The 14,493-nt window shown below is 50.4% G+C and overlaps 1 protein-coding gene across 1 annotated transcript in view; it reads right to left on the bottom strand.

Annotated features, from left to right (window-relative positions):
• The window catches only part of FARP2 (FERM, ARH/RhoGEF and pleckstrin domain protein 2), a gene marked incomplete at both ends in the record, with an annotated part of 117,693 nt that overhangs the window by 19,442 nt on the left and 83,758 nt on the right, over positions 1–14,493 (bottom strand). The window contains 3 exons of the mRNA XM_080720054.1: positions 3,519–3,652; positions 6,123–6,212; positions 8,612–8,796. Coding sequence (XP_080576180.1) covers positions 3,519–3,652; positions 6,123–6,212; positions 8,612–8,796 — 409 coding nt within the window. The remainder of the gene's footprint in view (positions 1–3,518; positions 3,653–6,122; positions 6,213–8,611; positions 8,797–14,493) is intronic.

Here is a 14,493-nt window from a genome sequence, read left to right on the forward strand (position 1 = left end):
TTGGTGATTAACTTTGATACATATGTTTATGTACCTCCTGCTTTTTAAAGAGGCTCCATCCTCCCCTATTCCATACCCTCTGATTGGTCACCTTAATTGCTTCACTATAGGGCCCTTTCTATAGCTCGACCACTTCCTGTTGCCCCTTTCTTCCTAGTTATTGCTGATTAGGGGAAGCATCTGGTTTTAATTTTCTGCAATATTTCTCTGTGCATGCCGCGTTGCAAATACCGATCCCATTCTTGACGGCCCCAGTTGTGGCCTGGCTACCCATTGGACTGATCCAGACCTCGCTGGCTCAAGCAGCAGCCTTGCCTCATGGGAGGCCCCGGTTCTGGCCTCGCTGGCCCAGACACTGGCCTAACCCCTCAGCTGACTCCAATCCCGGCCTCGGAGGCCCCAGCACCAGCCTTGCCTCACGGCAGGCTCCGATATTAGCCAATGGCCCCGGCATCAGCCTAACCCCTCGGCAGGCTCCGATCCAGGCCTCGGAGGCCTCAATAGCGGCCTTGCCTCACGGAAGGCTCTGATGCTGGCCAGTGGCCCCGGCACCGGCCTAACCCCTCAGCAAGCTCTGATACTGGCCTCGGAGGCCCCAGCATCAGCCTTCCTCATGGCAGGCTCCGATCCCGGCCTCGCTGGCCCCAGCACCGGCCTAACCCCTTGGCAGGCTCCGATCCCGGCCTCGGAGGCCTCAATAATGGCCTTGCCTCACGGAAGGCTCCGATGCCGGCTGTTGGTCCCAGCACCGGCCTAACCCCTCGGCAGGCTCTGATCCCAGCCTCGGAGGCCCCAGCACCGGCCTTGCCTCGCAGCAGGCTCCGATCCCGGCCTCAGAGGCCTCAATAGCGGCTTTGCCTCACAGAAGGCTCCCATGCCGGCCAGTGGCCCCGGCATCGGCCTAACCCCTCAGCAGGCTCTGATCCCGGCCTTGGAGGCCCCAGCATCGGCCTTGCCTTTATTTTGAAACCGGGTCTCACTGAGTTGCGGAGGGCCTCACTAAGCAGCTGAGGCATCCTCCAGCCGCGTCCTCCGGCCTCCGCCTCCAAGTCCGGGGTTACGAGTGCGCCACGCGCCCAGCGACCGGTCTACTTTTAACTTGCTCTTTCAGCTCTACATTAGGAATTGGATGAATAAAGGTTATTGTTGTTACATTTCTACCTCTTCCCACAGGATATTTATTTATTTATTTATTTATTTATTTATTTATTTATTTTTGTGATATTGGGGATGGAACCCGGGGCATTCTACCTTCAAGACACACCTCCAGCCCCATTTTATTCTTTGATTTTTATATTTTATTTTTATTTATTTATTTTTTGCGGTACTGGGGATGGAACCCAGGGGCATTCTACCTCTGAACTACACCCCCAGCACTATTTTTTATTCTTTATTCTGAAATAGTCTCACTGAGTTCAAAGGGCCTTAGTAAATAGTGACTGAGGCTGTCCGCGAACCGTGATCCTCCTGTCTCAGCCTAACAAATGCTGGGGTTACAAGCGTGTGCCACCACGCTCGGCTTATTCTTTTATTTTGAAACAGGGTCTCACTAAGTTGAAGATGGCTTCACTAAATTGCTGAGGCTGGCTGCAAACATGTGATTCTTCTGTCTCAGCCTTCCATGTACTGAGATTACAAGTGTATGCTACCACACTTGGCTCCATTGGAATATGTTTTTATTTTTATTTATTTATTTATTTATTTTTTGGTGGTACTGGGGTTCCTGGAAGCCCTGCTACCCCTGGGCTACACTCCCAGACCTATTTTTACATTTTTATTTGGAAACAGGGTCTCTTAAGCCAGTGCGCGCAGCTGGCTTCGAACCTGCGCGATCCTCCTGTCTCTGCCTCCCAAGCGCGGGGATTATAAGCGTGCGCCACCACGCCCGGCTTGGAATATGTTTTTAAATCCTGTGGGGAAACTTGGGCATGGTGGCATATGTTTGTAATCTAGTACTTGGGAGGCTGAGATAGGAGGATTGCAGCTTCAAGGCCAGTCTCAGCAACTTAGTGAGGGCAGCCACAACTTAGTGAGACCCTATTTCAAAATAAACAATGAAATAGGGCTCGGGGTATAACTCAGAGGTAGATTGCCCTTGGGTTCAATCCCAGTGCCCTTCCCCCCAAATTAATAAGATAAAAATATACTTCAATGCCGGGCGTGGTGGCGCACGCTTGTAATCCCCGCATTTGGGAGGCGGAGACAGGAGGATCGCTCAGGTTCGAAGCCAGCCGCGCTGGCTTAGGAGACCCTGTTTCTAAATAAAAAAGTATAAAATAGGTCTGGGAAGTATAGCCTGGAGGTAGAAGGGCTTCCAGGAACCCCAGTACCACTACCACCACACACACACACACAATATATATATATATATTTACTTCAATGAAATAATGGTTCTTATTTTAGTCTGTATGTGGGGGGTGCAGTGCTAGGGATTGAACCAAGGGGCTCATCTTACCTCTGAGTTATACCCCCTCCCTATTTTATTTTTTATTTGGAAATAGGGCCTCACTAAGTTGCTGAGGCTGGCCTTGAACCCGAGATCTTTCCTTCTCAGCCTTGCAAGTACTAGGATTACAGGCATGTGCCGCCATGACCAGACCATGATGGTTCATAATGGTTCTTCTGAATTAGTTTGTTTTTTTTTTTTTCGGTGCTGGGGATGGAACCCAGGGGCATTCTACCTCTGAGCTTACACCCCCAGCCCTGGTTTTTAATTCTTTATTTTGAAACCGGGTCTCACTGAGTTGCAGAGGGCCTAAGTAGCCGAGGCTATCCTTGACCGCGATCCTCCTGTTTCAGCCTCCCAAATGCTGGGATGACAAGTGTGCTGCACCAGGCCTGGCTTGCTGGTTTTTGTTTTTTTTTTGTTTTTGTTTTTGCAGTACCAGGGATGGAATCCAGGGGCATTCTACTTTTAAGCTACACCCCCAGCCCTATTTTTTGTTTTTTATTTTGAAACTAAGTTGTGGAGGACCTCACTAAGCAGCTGAGGCTGGCCACAAACCAGCCTCATGTCTGATCCCCATCTCAGCCTCTCAAGTATTGGGATTACGAGTGTGGGCCATGTGTGCCACCAAGCCGGGCTCTGAATTAGGGTGTGTGTATGTGTGTGTGTGTTTTTACTGGGGATTGAATCCAGGCGCCTTCTACCTCCAAGCTACACCCCCAGCCCTATTTACTTTTATTTTGAAACAGGGTCTTGCTAGGTTGACCATAGTCTCACTACTTACTGAAGCTGACCTCAAACCTCTGATCCTCCTGTCTCAGCCTCCCAAGTACTAGGATTACAGGCATGCACCACCATACCGGGCTCTGAAGTAGTGTCTGCTGCTGAGAAGTCCTGAGAGCAGTGTGTGCCGGTGACAAAGGCGTGGCCACCGTGTGGCCCAGTACTCGGCTGCCTACGCGGGGCCCAGGCCAGGCCACTGGCAGTGTGCAGTGGGGCCGAGGGTGTGGGAGGCAGCCGTCTCCTGTGTGTGAGGGTCAGGAGTATGGGCACCGGTAGGCAGCATTGTTACCAGAGCGCCAGCCTCTGTTCCACCTCACGCAGGAAGCCTCTGTGGAACTCGTAGATAGGATCGATGTTGGAGAAGAGCAGGGTCATCAGGGCTGCGGGCATGGCGTCCTCCTTGACCACCGCGCTGCGGAACCACTGCGGGAGAAGCCTGGTGTGACGGGAGGCTCTGCCTCTGCTGGGCCCAGGCCTGTGACCACAGGACGCCAGCAGAGGGACACACCGCTACCCGCAAGCCATTCCCTCTGCTGACTACTGATGTCAATATGACAAAACAACTCGAGGTCAAAAGTTTCAGACAAGCCGGGCTTGTGGCGCACGCTTGTAATCCCAGCGTTCGGGGGGCTGAGACCGGAGGATCGCGGTTTGCGGACAGCCTCAGCTACTTAGTGAGGCCCTTTGCAACTCAGTGAGACCTGGTTTCAAAATAAAAAGAAAAACACAGGGCAGGGGGTGTAGCTCAGAGGTTGAATGCCCCTGGGTTCCATCCCCAGACCTGAAAAAAAAAAAAAAAAAAAGAGACCCTTTTTCCAAATAAAAAAGTATAAAATAGGTAAATAGGTCTGGGAGTGTAGCCCGGAGGTAAAAGGGTTTCCAGGAACCCCAGTAGGTAACACCAAAAAAAAAAAAAAAGTTTCAGACAGACATACTCCCAGCTAAAGGCTTCATAAAAACTTGGTTCCCCGTGTTCTGACTGGACTTAGACATCATGTCTTTTTATTTGTTTGTTTGTTTATTTAATTTTGTGGTACTGGGGATCGAATCCAGGGACATTCTACCTCCAGACTATATCCCTAGCCCTATTTTTCATTTTTTTTTTTTTTTTTGCAGTACTGGGGATGGAACCCAGGGACATTCTATCTCTGAGCTACACCCCCAGCCCTATTTTTAATTCTTTATTTTGAAACAGGATCTCACTGAGTTGTAAAGGGCCTAAGTAGCTGAGGCTGGCCACGAACGCGATCCTCCTGTCTCAGCCTCCCGATGCTGTGAATGCAAGTGTGCCCACCACGTCCAGCTCTATTTTTTTTTTTTTTTTATGGTACTGGGGATTGAATCCAAGGGTGTTGTACCTCTGAGCTACATCCCCAGACCAATTCCTTTTCTTTCTCTCTTTCTTTCTCTTTCTCTTTCTTTCTTTCTCTCTTCTTGTGGTACTGGGGATGGAAATCATGAGCCTTCTACCTCCAGGCTACATCCCCAGACCTGCGTTTTTTATTTTATTTGGGAACAGGGTCTCACTAAGTAGGTGAGGCTGGTTTTGAACCTGCATGATCCTCCTGTCTCAGCTTCCCAAGTACTGGGATTACAAGAGTGCGCCAGCACTCCTGACCTATTCTTTTTTTTGAAACAGCGTCTCACTAAGTTGCAGACGGCCTCATTAAATAGCTGAGGCTGGCCACAAACCTGCGATCCTCCTGTCTCAGCCTCCCAAGTACTGGGATTACAAGCATATGCCATCACGCCTGGGTTATTCTTTTTTTTTTTTTTTTTTTTTGTGGGTCTGGACCCAGGGGCATTTGACTTCCAAGCTACACCCCCTTCCCTATTTTTTATTCTTTATTTTTAAACAGGGTCTCACTAAGTTGCAGAGGGCCTCACTAAGTAGCTGAGGCTGTCCACGAACCGTGATCCTCTGGTCTCAGCCTCCCAAATGCTGGGATTACAAGTGTGCCCCACTATGCCCGAATCTTATTCTTTAAAAAAAAAAAATTATTATTATTATTAGTGGTGGTACTGGGGGTGGAACCCAGAGGCTTTCTATCTCTGGGCTATCCTCCCAGACCTATTTTATATTTTATTTAGAAACAGGGTCTCACTAAGCTGCCGAGAGCCTAAGTAGCCGAGGCTGGCTTCGAACCTGTGCGATTCTCCTGTCTCAGCCTCCCAAGCGCAGGGATTACAAGCGTGCACCACCACATCCGGCTCTTATTCTTTATTTTGAAACAAGGTCTGACTAAGTTGCAGAGGGTCTTACTAAGTAGGTGAGGCTGGCTGGGAACCTATGATCATCCTGTCTCAGCCTCCCAAGTACTGGGATTACAAGTGTGCGCCACCACGCCCAGCTCTAGACATCATGTCTTCATAACTTTTTTTTCAGAACTGGAGACTAAACTCAGGGGCATTCTACCTCTGAGCTACATCCCCATCCTTATTTTATTCTTTATTTTCAAACAGGGTCTCACTTAGTTGTGGAGGGCTTCAGTAAAGAGCTGAGGCAGGCCTTGAACCTGTGTTCCTCCTGTCTCAGGTTCCCAGTTTATAATTTTTTTCCATGACTGGGACTGCACCCCAGGGCTTCGTGCATAGAGAAGTATTCTACCACTGGGTTGCATCCCCAGCCCTTCTTAAAGTTTTTACCTTCAATAAACTGCCCAAGAGGGCCTGGGACTTGTGACCTCCTGGCTCAAGCTCCGCAGTAGCTGGGATTCTAGGTGTGCTCCACCACATCCAAGGACAAGAGGTCTTAATGTAGATATATTTAATAATAAAAACCGCATATGTAGATCTCATGACTGTCAAGAGATACTTCTCAGGATAGAGCCTCTGTGTTTAGATTTAAAACATATTAAGAAAATCAAGGTAAGCAAAGACTTGGCTTTCGTACCACAGTAATAACTTCTAAGTCCTTCAGGTAGGTCCTTTCTGTAGCCAGGATCTCCTTTGCTATGAAATAGGCCTCATCTTCTGGCTTGCTCTGAAAGAAGCAGAGACAGCCCTGAGCGTGTGTCTGGGGACCGGCCACCCTCTCGTGTCTAGGAGAGCCTGCAGCCGGAGCGCTGCCAGCTGCTCTTGACCTGCACCCCCGGCGAGCCAGGCTGCCAGGCAGGGCGTGTGGGCGGCAGGAGGGCCACTGAGGAGCGTGGTGCTGCCCTCTGAGAGACACCGCCACCAGTTCCCACCCCGCAGAAGCATGTGGGAAGGCGCTCTGCCCCTCGAGGGGGCTCCCCGACAATGAGACGGGAAGGAGCTAGTGCCTTTGCTCCACGGGTGGCCCACCATGAGTCTGGGCCCAGCCCCCTCGCACAGTGCCATCTCAGCCGCAGGCCCATGCGGAAGCCTTTGTGGGCGCCATGGTGAAGGAAAGGTGGCCTGCCCTGGGAGTCTGCCTATACTCCTGCTGGCCTGGCCCTGTAGACAGATGCGTTGGTCCTGAGGAGGTGGCATGACATGGCAGACCAGGGCCACCATGCCCCAGGGCTGCTGTAGACCTGTGTGCCCACCCCAAGCTCTGGGCACTCGCTGCCACCCTTGGTCCCATGGTGACCAGTGGACTCCTCTCGGGGCCACGTACCGTGAGCCCAGCCAGGGTGGCGCCTTGCAGGGCAGCAAACCACCCACATAATCAATTGCATTTTGTAATACAGTAACAGACAAAATTTTGTTTTAAACACACATTTCCTCCAAGCCTTTTTTTTTTTTTTTTAGTGGTACTAGGGGTGGAACCCAGAGGCTTTCTACCTCCGGGCTACACTCCCAGACCTATTTTCTATTTTATTTGGAAACAGGGTGTCACTAAGTTGCTGAGAACCTCACTAAGTAGCTGAGGCTGGCTTCGAACCTGCGCGATCCTCCTGTCTCAGCCTCCCAAGCGCGGGGATGACAAGCATGTGCAGGGTCTCACTGAGTTGCAAAGAGCCTAAGTAGTTGAGGCTGGCCACGAACCCAGATCCTTCTGTCTCAACCTTCCAAGTGCTGGGATTACAAGCATGCGCTGCCACACCCGGCACATTTTTGTTTTTGTAGCAAAGAAACAGTGAAGTAACAGACTTTTGTTAAGTTTCCAAAATAAATCAATGAGGAGAGGCCCACAAGGCAACTGCCAAATACGAAGAGCCCAGGAAGCATGGGGTGCCAGAGGGTGCCTAGTGGGTGACCGGCAGGCTGCCGGCCCCTCCAGAGCAGGAAAGGCTTGCCTCAGAGGGCATCTGCAGAGGGCGCTGTCCCACCTGCTGAGGAGCCCCCAGCGTCCCAGCTGTGGATGGGCCATCAGGCCACAACACTGCTATGGCCTGGAGGCGCAGCATCCCCAGAGCCCATGTGCTGGAGGCCCCAGCGTGGCCCTGACCTGGCGTGGTGCCTTAGGAGGCGCTGGGCGGCTCTCCTCTCCCTCTCTGCACCCTGGCAGAAAGGCTTCCCTCCAATATGTGCCCCGCCACGGTGCACGACACAGGCCAACAGCCAGGGCCCCAAGTCCCCAAGCCTTCGTGTGCGAGTGCTACTGGGGATTGAACCTAGGGCGCTCTATGCCCAAGAGGCCTCTCCAGCCTATTTGTTTTATTTTTATTTTATTTTTACATTTTTTTGCAGGTCTGGGGCTGGAACCCAGGGGCGTTCAACCTCGGAGCTATACCCCTGCTCTATTTTTTATTCTTTATAAGTTGCGGAGGGCCGTGATCATCCTGTCTCAGCCTCCTGAATGTGGGATTACAAGTATGCGCCACCAGGCCGGCTCCATTTGTTTTATTTTGAGACAGGGGCTTACTAGGTTGCTCAGGCTGGCCTCAAACTTGTGACCCGCCTGCCGCAGCCTCCCAAGCATCTGGGGCTACAGGCTTGCACCATGGTGTCCTGGAGGCCCCCACTTCTTCTTTCAGTGGTCCCCCAGGGCAGCACAGTCTACGGCTCATCTCTTTAAGCCCATGGACTCCACCGTCTGATGACCTCCCTGTGACCTTCACCCGGGAGAGTAGGAGAATGGAGGCTTCCAGGCCACCAATAGTCCTCCTGGACCTCTGCTTGGTCAGCCTCCGCTGCAAACTCCAGGTGTGCCCTTGTTACAGAGGCCCATGGGGACCCTTCCGCAGCCCTCCCCCACAAGCCACAGCCCAGCGCCTCCCCACTGCAGGCCCCTCCATGTCTCCCTCCTCTGGCCCCAGTACTCGCCTCAGGTCTCCCAAGTGAACCCTCCTGTTGTCCCACCCATACCTCGCACTTACTCAGCTGTCAAAGTGCAAGCTGGGAGAGGAGGGGCTGCGAGCAGGAGAGAAGGGCATCCTCTTTCTGTCCCAGGGCTCACCTGGGGTAAGCAGCCAACCCACTCCTCCATCCCAGAAGTGTGAAGGGATGCGCCCCGCCCACCGCCCGCCCGCTCACCTGGTGCCGGGGCCGCTCCGGCTCCTCCTGCTCCAGGCTCCGGGCTCTGCCCGCGCTGCTGAGGTCGCAGCTCAGGAGAGGGGCAGAGTCCTGCTCAGCTGGGCCTGGCGCCTCCTGGAGCACGGGGCTCAGCCGCAGTGGGCTCTGCTGGCTGGAGGGGGAAGGCGGACTGCCCCTGGCAAGGCCTGGAAGGGAACGCAGAGGAGTGAGAAGGGGAGCAGCTCGGCCTGGCCGAGGTCGGCTCCTGGGCACTGCAAGCAAGACACTTTCTGGAAAGACCTCTGGCTGTCGCGCACAGTCCTACCCAGCCTCAGGCCCCTCGACACCCCTCGCCTCCGTTTGCTCTAGAGAAGGCGCGCCGATGATGGATAAAAGGAAGCCCTCAAAGGCACCTCGGGAGTGGGGCTCTGTGCCACAGAGGAGGCAACCTGGGAATGTCCGCTAGCGCTGCTACTGGGGGCGTTTTAAGGCCAAACTTGCTAACCACTGGTTAAAAACTGGTTATATAAAATTGCTTAATTCGTGATTCAATCTTATTTCTTGAGCATTTCATTAATTAGAGCTTTTCCTTTTTTGTGGTACTGGGAGTGAAATTCCAGGGATGTTCTACCTCCAAGCTATATACCCCCAGCCCTATTTTATTTTTCATTTTGTAACAGGGTCTCACTAAGTTGAGGCTGGCTGCAAGCCTGTTATCCTCCTCTCTCAGACCCCCAATCCCAGTGAATTACAACATATACCACTATGCTCAGCTCAAGAACGTTCTTTCGTTTCTAGAATTATAGCACAATAAAAAAATTAAAAATTTTTCTGCTTTAAAAATGTTTTCTTTCGAAAAAAGATGCAAAACATATAGACTGATTCTAAGGAGGCAGAAGACGGGGCATTTTATTTATTAGTGGTGGCAGGGATTAGACGCAGGGTCTCTACCTCCAAGCTATATCCCGAGCCCCCCCCCCTTTTTTTGGTGGGTCTAAGAATGGAACCCAGGGCATTCGACCTCCAAGCTACACCCCCTGCCCTATTTTTTATTCTTTATTTTGAAACCGGGTCTCACTTAGTCGCCGAGGGCTTCACTAAGCAGCTGAGGCTGCCTGCCGACGGTGATTCTCCAGTCTCAGCCTCCCAAATGCTAGGATTACAAGCTTGCGCCACCACGCCTGGCTACCTAGCCCTTTTTTTATTCTTTATTTTGAAACCGGGTCTCACTAAGTTGCAGAGGTTGGCTGAGAACTTGCGACATGAACTTGTGATCCTCCTGTCTCAGCCTCCCAAGTACTGGGATTACAAGTGTGTGCCACCATGCCTGGCTAATTTCCTCATCTCTTAAAAAAGTTCTTGAAGGTTTATTTCCAATACTTTCCTATAGAAAGTCAGTAATTATTAAGGACCATATTTTATGAATTTTTTAAATTAAAATTTCCGAGATATGCCAGCTACTTAGTGAGGCCCTTTGCAACTCAGTGAGACCGTTTTAAAATAAAAAATAAAGCCAGGCGTGGTAGCGCATGTTTGTAATCCCCGTGCTTGGGAGGCTGAGACAGGAGGATGACGCAGGTTTGAAGCCAGCCTCCGCTGGCTTAAGAGACCCTGTTTCCAAATAAAAAATATAAAAATAGGTCTAGGAGTGTAGCTGGAGGTAGAAGGCCCCTGGGTTCCATCTCCAGTACCACCAAAAAAAAAAAAAAAATATATATATATATATATATATACATGTATATATAAAATAAATAAGTAAATAAATAAAAATAAAAAATAGGGCTGGGGGTGTAGCTCAGAGGCAAAATGTCCCTGGGTTCCATCCTCAGAACTGCAAAAATAAAAATAAATAAATTAATAAGGAATTTGAGACAAAGGCTTGCTAAATTGCCCGTCTGACCTTGAACTCATGACCCCTGCCTTAGCCTCTGTAATATCTATAAAATATAGCATCTATATATAATGATATCTATAAAATAGGAAGTTTTTGCGGTACTGGGGATAGAACCCAGGGCATTCTACCTCCGAGCTATACCCTCAGCCCTCTTTTTATTCTTTATTTTGAAACAGGGTCTCACTGAGTTGCAGAGGGCCTCACTAAGTAGCTGAGGCTGTCTGCGAACTGCGATCCTCCTGTCTCAGCCTCCCGAATGCTGAGATTACAAGCGTGCCCACCACGCCCAGTTCTATAAAATAGGATTCTGTAGGAAGTTTTGTGTGTGTTCTATGTCTTCCTAAACTGTCGTGTGCTGTCACTGGGCCTATGATCCTCTTATCTCAGCTTCCTAAGTACTGGGATTGTAGGTGTGAGCTGCCAGACCCAGCTTGGTAGGAAACATTTAAGTACTATTTAAAAACTACCAGCCCAGCACAGTGAGGCATGCTTATAATCCCAGTGCTTGGGAGCTGAAGCAGGTTTGAGACCAGCCTCATTAATTTAGTGAGACTCTGTTTCAAAATAAAAAATAAAATAAAATAAAGGGCTAGGGATGTAGTTTGGAGATAAAATGACCTAGGGTTTAATCTGTAGTACCAAAATAAATAAATGAATAATAAAAACTACTGAAGATGGAAATTTACCATATGCTTCTAAGTACATAACATTTTAACACTGAAATTACCATTATTTTTAAGTATGATTCTAAATGAGGCCACAGAATGCTGGAGCAGGCGTGCCTGGGAAGGCGGGGCCTTGTCAACCACGAGATTCTGCTGACTCCGCTGGGGTCAAGTCGGCCATCCCCAGTGCCCAGGCCCTAAACCAAACCTTGGTTTACTTAACCTCAGGCATGCAAGTGCACAGGCAGACAGGGCAGGGCGGTTTCTGCAGGGAAAGGATCAGTGTGTCCCATCACTGGCCGCCATGAGCACCGGAATCAGCCAGCCCTCAGCGAGGCAGGGTGGAGGGAAGGAGCCGTGATTTTCACATTGACAAACTCAAGAGCTGCAAGGACCTGCCTGCTGCTGCCAGGGACTCCGCTTGTCTGGGCCCTTAAGATGAGCTGACATTCCACAGCATTAGTGAACATTTATCGACAAAGAAAACCCAGATTCCCCAAATGAGTGAATCTGCCCCTGTCCTCCCAGGGACAAGAGCAGCCTCCTTGCAAGGGGGTGGTGAGGCAGCAAGTCTGGCACCCACGGCCCCGCACTCTGTAAAACAGCAACCACTTCATTAGACTGTTTTCATCACACTTTGGTTAAAAATATGCCCACAGCCTTAACATGACACGAAATTCCTCTCCCGCCGCCCCACCTTTTGTCACCTTGATTTGTACTGGGGATTGAACTCAGGAGTGTTCTTCCCCTGAACTACACCCCTAGCCCTTTTATCTTTAATTCTGAAGAAGAGCATCGCTAGTCGAGGCGAGGCTCCAGTCTGCCATCTCCCTGTCTCAGCCTCCTGGGCACTGGGATCACAGGGGTGTGCCACCACGCTGGCCCTTGTCACAGCCCAAAGGGTCATCACGGTGGGAAGACACGCTCGCAGTTCGATGCGCTAAGAAGAGCACAGAGTCCTTCGATGTCACTGAAATTCAGAGAATAGCTTAAGCTGATAGGAACTTATCTGTTCTTCATGACTATTGCTCATGGAGCAGAGCCGTGACAGCTCACGTCTGTTAGTATGAAAAGAGGCCGGAGCTGGCTGATGGCTCTCCTGCCGCTGGCGCTCTGCACGCTGTCTCCGGACACACGGTCCACGGCACGCTCCAGCAGAGTTCACCAAAAGCTCCTACAGAACCTGACTTTATTTTTAAGCCGCAGGAGGCAAAACAGGAGGCAATGGCATCAGCATGGGAAGTACCATGGTTGTGCTTCTAGGACCTTCTGGGCTTGGCAACAGGCGCCGGCCAGCGTGTGGGAACTGGGCCACCAGAGAGGAGCCCACAGAGAACTCAGGGGGACGCCACCGCGGCGCATTCGGAGCTGGCGTGGTGGTGGGCTCCTAGCACCAGTACTTGGAGGACCACAGGTCCAAGGCCAGCTTCCGTCATTTACCAAGACCCGTAGCAACTTAGAGGGACCCTGTTTCAAAATAAAAAAGGGTTAAAGATGTAGTTCAGAGGTAGAAGGATCCTGGGTTCAACCCCAATACCCCCTAAATTGCGTATTAGCGACATAAGTCTTATAAATCATACCTACTTCAAATTACACAAACGCAGACCTATATGTAAATCAAACTGTGAGGGGGCTGGGGAGACGCTGTGTCAAGCTAGTGGCAGCCAAGGTGTCCCGTCTAAACACAGGCTGTGCGCTGTGTGCCTCCAGGCTCCATCTTCTTGGGCTGCCATCTCTGTTCTTGGAGTCACCACCACGTGGTGCAGAGAGCGCACCGGGCCCAAAGGGTCGGCTCAGGCCCCACGTCAGGACATGCCAGGCCTGTTCTGGGCCTGTGGGGAGCACTCGGCCTTGTGCGCCCTGCCGTACGAGGCTCTCCTCACCTCTAGTACATTATAGGTGTGTGTGTGTATACATACATATACGTTTATGATACTGGGGACTGAGCCTGCCATCCTCCTGTCTCAGTCTCCCAAGCCCTGGGATTACAAGTGTGTGCCACACCACACCCAGCTTAAGAATTCTTAAAATGAAAAATACTAAGATTTTTATATCACAGATTATACTTAGCTTTAACTGACACAGTAAAGAGTTAATCTTTTTATCTTTTTTGTACAAGAGGCTGAACCTAGGAGCTATATACCTCTGAGATACACCCCCAGACTTATTTTATTTTTTGAGGTACTAGGATGGAACCTGGGGGCATTCTACCTCCAAGCTACACCCTCAGCCTTTTTTTTTTTTTTTTTATTCTTTACTTTGAAACAGGTCTCACTGAGTTGCAAAGGGCCTAAGTAGCTGAGGCTGTCTGTAAACCATGATCCTCCGGTCTCAGCCTCCCAAATGCTGGGATTACTAGAGTAATGAGACAGGGTCTCAGTAAGTTTCTGTGGGTCTCACTAAGTTGCTGAAGCTGGCCTTGAACCTGTGATCCTCCTGTCTCAGCCTCTCAAGTACCGGAATCACAGGCCTGCAGCACTACACCTGGATAAACGTTAATCTCTCCAGTACAAAAGCAAAATACAAAAGCAACTGTAAAACAGAATCCTACATCCAAGTTGACTGACAGCAGCCAGAGCAGTGAATGTCATTTTGAGTGACAAGTCCTCACTGCAGAGTCGGTCAGAAGGAACCCTTGAAGAAGATGCTGATTCCATCAAGACGAGGCCTACGCCCACTGTGGTCCAGGGTGACCGGCTTGCTTGCCTGTGGATGAGGAACTCCTCTCCCAGTTACGGGGAAGGGGAGGTGTGAGCAGCGGCCAGCACCTCTGATGTCCCTGCTGGGTGGCCACGCTGCCAGGGTGCCTGCCTCGGCCCTCTCGGCCCTGGCGTCTCCGAAAGCTACGTGCTGCGAGGCCTGATCATCTTCAAAGAACACTTGGAATTCAAACTCTTTTTTTTGCAGTATGAGGGATTGAACTCAGGGTCATTCTACTTCTGAGCTACACTCCCAGCCCTGTTTTATATTTTTTATTTTGAATCAAGGCCTCACTAAGTATGCTGAGGCTAGCCTTGAACCTGCTATCCCTTCCTGTCTCAGCCTCCCAAGTACCGGGATTACAAGTGTGCGCCACCAAGACCGGCTAGAATTCAAACTCTTAATTCAAATGGCCGATAGTGAGTGTCTCTGGAAGGTGGTTTTCTTTGTAGCATTCTGTTTTTCTGAAAAATTTTCAGCATCCACCCCATAACTTCGAAATATCTTTTTTTTTTTTTTTTGGCATTTTGATCCCAGGGACATACTACCTCTGAGCTATACCCCCAACCCTATTTTATTTTTATTTGGAAACAAGGTCTCGCCAGGTTGATAAAAGTCTATTTGCTGAGGCTGGCCACAAGCCC

Source organism: Muscardinus avellanarius (assembly GCF_963383645.1).
Source record: "Muscardinus avellanarius genome assembly, chromosome: 2".
Lineage (NCBI taxonomy): Eukaryota > Metazoa > Chordata > Mammalia > Rodentia > Gliridae > Muscardinus > Muscardinus avellanarius.